Below are 4205 nucleotides of genomic sequence, written 5' to 3'. Positions count from 1 at the left end.
TGTGTGTGTGTGTGTGTGTGTGTGTGTGTGTGTGTGTGTGTGCCTTTGTAGCCACCTAACTACTGTTACAATTAAGATGAAGCTATTGGTTGGCTGATATCATTGTCACCATCATCATCATCATCAAAGAGAAAGAAAGATTGGAATGGATGCCACATTGGGGCATGCGGTAGCAACTGGAAATATAAACGCAAAACGGACACAAGCAAAGCAAGCACACTCAGATACGTCCACTGCTCTTACCTGCCTTCTCCAAAGAAACCAGCTGAATCCAACATTCACAGAAAACAGTTTTAAATAACCAAACACACGCTTTCAGAGACCAGCTACCACGCCAGGTTTTTCTTTGGATTGTCTCAGGGAAACTTTTCTTTTTGTTAGAAACAGGGTTCCTCTGTTCAGCCCCGGCTGTCCTGGAATTCACTTTGTAGACCAGGCTGACCTCAAACCCGGAGATCAACCTGCCTCTGCTTCCAGTGCCGGGTGCTGGGATTAAAGGTGTGCACTGCCACACCTTGTAAAATATCTCAGAGAAATTCTTAGACTTATAAAGTAACTGTTAGATGAAAAGACACCCTGGTACTAGGAAACCATTTCCACCTTGGAGTCCATTTTATTGACATACCTGTGAGAGCCTGTGGGACCACCAAGCTGGGGATGGTGGCTGCATCCTGAGGGATGGAGCTGAGGTCGGGTTCTGGAGTACTCCGTGGAGGTGATAGAGCCAAGGGAGTCATGAGCACTGGGGGCTTGATCTGCAAGAGAGTCTATGTAAGCAGTGAACGTCTAGAAATGCTCCCCACACCACCCCGGTCTTTCCTGGGTGTCTGCTAATTCTCAGCACTCTTTCTCACGTCTGCATCTTTTTCCTGCTCAGCTTTGGGAAAGGAGCTTCGGATTCAAGTTCACGTACAAAGTTTGAATTAGATTATAGCCAGAAGATAGCTCTGCTCTTCACCCTTACCTTGGTACTACCCAGGAAATGACAGCACCAGGGAGTGGGTGTCAGAACAAACGGAGGCACGAATGGTTAAACCCCAGGATGCCCCGAGAACAGGATGCAGATCCAGGGCAGTGCCCTGCTCACACCTCTGTGCTCTGTAGATCCTGGCTACGGGGCTTCCGCTGTATCCACCAGGAGATGGACCATGAGGCTCTCCTTGCTCTCTGATGAGCTCACCGCATGCCAAGCATTCTCCAGGTTGCTGACTAGCTGTTCGGGGGTGACTTCCTATGGCAGACTGTCAGACACAATCTGGATGGGGCAGGAATGGGCAGCCACCACTGTGAAGGTCTCCCCTGGAACCACACTCAAGGAGATGGAATTTGCACTAACGGAATTGGCAAAGGCCAGTCAACGATACTGGGTCAATAGGCCACTTCACACATGGCACTATGTTGGGTCAGAGTGATGGAAAGCTGTAAGGGGTACACGGGGACAGAGGGCAGGTGCAGTTTGAAGGTGGCATAAACCACCAGTGACTTCTGTGGGGGGACCCACGTCAGAAGAATCAAGTCAGTTTACAAGAGCGGGACCCTAAGCATCAGGAGTTTCCAAAGTTTCAAAATTTTTCAGTGTGTACACACCATTCAAGAGCAATTGCTCAATCCCCAAGGCTTTCAACTTTTTCAAACAACCTCTTGTGGTTCTCATAACAATGCAGGTTTTGATTCTGAGTTCTGGGGTAGGAGTCTACAATCCTTAAGAGCCCCCAGGTGGGTTGTCTCTGCAAATCCACAAGTACACTTTGGACAGCCAGGTGCTATGTCCCATTGTTAATACACATGCGTCTACATCTAAGTTTCTTCTAGGCTTTTAGGATGGACTAATAATAGTGATGGAGAAAGAGTCATGCAAATACTGTGGATTCATTGTCGTGAATGAATGTCCTCTACTGCTGGGAGGAGACACCATGACCAAGGCAACTCTTATCAAATAAAGCACCTAATTGAGGGCTTGCTTATAAGTTTAGAGGGTTAGCCCATTGATGGGGGAGTGTCATATATCAATCTGTTGATTTCATTAGTTAAGCAATAAAGAAACTGCTTGGTCCTCATAGGTTAAAACATAGGTGGGTGGAGTAAACAGAACAGAATGCTGGGAGAAAGAAGCTGAGTCAGTGAGTCGCCATGATTCTCCCACTCAAGACAGACGCAGGTTAAGATCTTTCCTGGTAAGCCAGCTCGTGGGCTACACAGATTATAAGAAATGGGCTAGTCCAGGTGCGAGAGTTAGCCTAGAAGAGGCTAGATAGAAATGGGCCAAGCAGTGTTTAAAAGAATACCGTTTCCGTGTAATTATTTCGGGTAAAGCTAGCCGTGCGGGCGGCTGGGTGCCGGGAATCCAGCCCCGCCGCTCCTATTTCAACAGCCCATGATCATCATGGCAGAAAGCAGGCTGACATGGTGCTAGAGCAGTAGCTGAGAGATTTACATCCTGAAGTCAAACTCTTACTACTTGCTGATGATATTATAGTTTACATGAGCAACCCAAAAAATCTACCGTGTAATTCTACCCATCAGGAGAACAAAATTGGAAAATTATGATTTATTTGCTTGTGGCTTTCAAGTAAATCAACATGAAGGTCTACTTGTTCCTTCCCTAGAATGACTGGTAGCAGTGGTGGTGGTGGTTGTGATGATGGTCTTGATGGTGGTGTTGATGATGCTGATGCTGATGATGGTGGTAATGATGATGACCTCAGGATGATGATTGTAATGATGATGATGGTGATGATGGTGATGATGATGGTAGTGATGATGATGGTGGCGATGATGATGGTGATAATCGTGATGACAATGATTACTGAAATCTCAGTCTCACAAACTACATAACAACCCTAACATCTCATGTTTGTTTTCTGTTATAGTTATTAATGTTGGATTTATCCACTGAACCTATTTTTTTAAAAAGTCATAGTATTACAATTAGCTGTCATTTCTACTTATCATTTCTGTCTAAATGAAGCAATCATAGAGATCAGATGAGTGAGATGGCTGCAAGAAAAGAAAAGCTTCCTCTGCCATGCAGTAGTGGCTTATGTCTTTAATCCCAGCACTGGAGAGGCAGAGGAAGGTGGATCTCTGAGTTCAAGGCCAGCTTGATCCACAGAGGGAGTTCCAGGACAGACAGGGCTCATAGAGAAACCCTACCTTGAAAACTTCCTTATTTACCCTCTGTGGTGGTTTGAGTGAGAACAGCTCCCATAGGCTCATAGATTTGAAAGCTTGGTTACTAGGGAAAGGCACTATTTGAAAGAATGGGGGGGGCACTATTTAAAAGGATTAGGAGGTGTGGTCTTGCTGGAAAAAGTGTGTCACTGAAGGTGGCTTGAGGTTTTAAAAGGCCCAGTCTCTCCCTCCCTGCTGCTTGTGGGTCCAAATATAAACTCTCAGGTACTTCTCCAGCACCATGTCTCCCTGCATGCAGCCGTGCTTCCTGCCATGCTGATAATGGACTAAACCTCTGAAACTGTAAGCCAGCCTTAATTAAATGTTTTCTGTTATAAGAGCTGCCGTGGTTATGGTGTCTCTTCAAAGCAAAAGGGCACCGACTAAGACCCCAGCCTCTACAGATGCTGGGATTTTAAAACAAAACAGGAAACTTCTGTAAGTTGTGGGCAGCACTGTGGATATGTCCCCAAGGGCCTATATACTAGGGACCTGGCCCTCAATACATTAAGAGATGCTAGAACCTTAGAGAGGTGATTAGGCTATTGGGGGGGGGGATCATCTTGGGAAAGAATTGATTTTGACTCATGAAGTCAGTTAGCCTCCATGAGAGCAGGTTGTTTTAAAAGCGGGGAGACTGGCCAGGTATGAGAGCGTATACCTTTAATCCATCACCACCCAGGGCTACACAAAGAGACTCCAAACAACAACAACAACAACAACAACAACAACCGAGAACAAAGAAAGTGACTGCCCACCCCCCCTAAGTTCCTGTTTTCCCAGGTGACTCAAGGGCCCCCACCATGTCTGCTCACACTAGTATATGTCCTGCCAGGAAGCCTCACCATGTGCTTGTGCCTCCAGGACTGTGAACTAGTTAACCTTCTTTATCTCTGAGTGTGTGTGTGGGGTGCATGTGTGCGTGCGTGTGTGTGTGTGTATGAGTTTGTATATCTCTGTGTGTGTCTGTGTGTCTCTGTATCTCTCTCTGTGTGTGCGTGTGTGTTTCTATATCTGTGTGTGTGTCTGTGTGT

The 4205-nt window shown here is 46.2% G+C and overlaps 1 protein-coding gene across 1 annotated transcript in view; it reads right to left on the bottom strand.

Annotated features, from left to right (window-relative positions):
* The window catches only part of Scml4 (Scm polycomb group protein like 4), a 92335-nt gene that overhangs the window by 29373 nt on the left and 58757 nt on the right, over positions 1–4205 (bottom strand). Inside the window, exon 3 of the mRNA XM_005363582.2 lies at positions 626–755. Within this exon, the coding sequence (XP_005363639.1) occupies positions 626–755 (130 nt within the window). The remainder of the gene's footprint in view (positions 1–625; positions 756–4205) is intronic.

This window comes from Microtus ochrogaster, linkage group LG9, assembly GCF_000317375.1.
Source record: "Microtus ochrogaster isolate Prairie Vole_2 linkage group LG9, MicOch1.0, whole genome shotgun sequence".
Lineage (NCBI taxonomy): Eukaryota > Metazoa > Chordata > Mammalia > Rodentia > Cricetidae > Microtus > Microtus ochrogaster.
The sequence above is the reverse complement of the archived record's forward strand: the minus strand, read 5'-3'. Positions and strand labels throughout refer to the sequence as shown.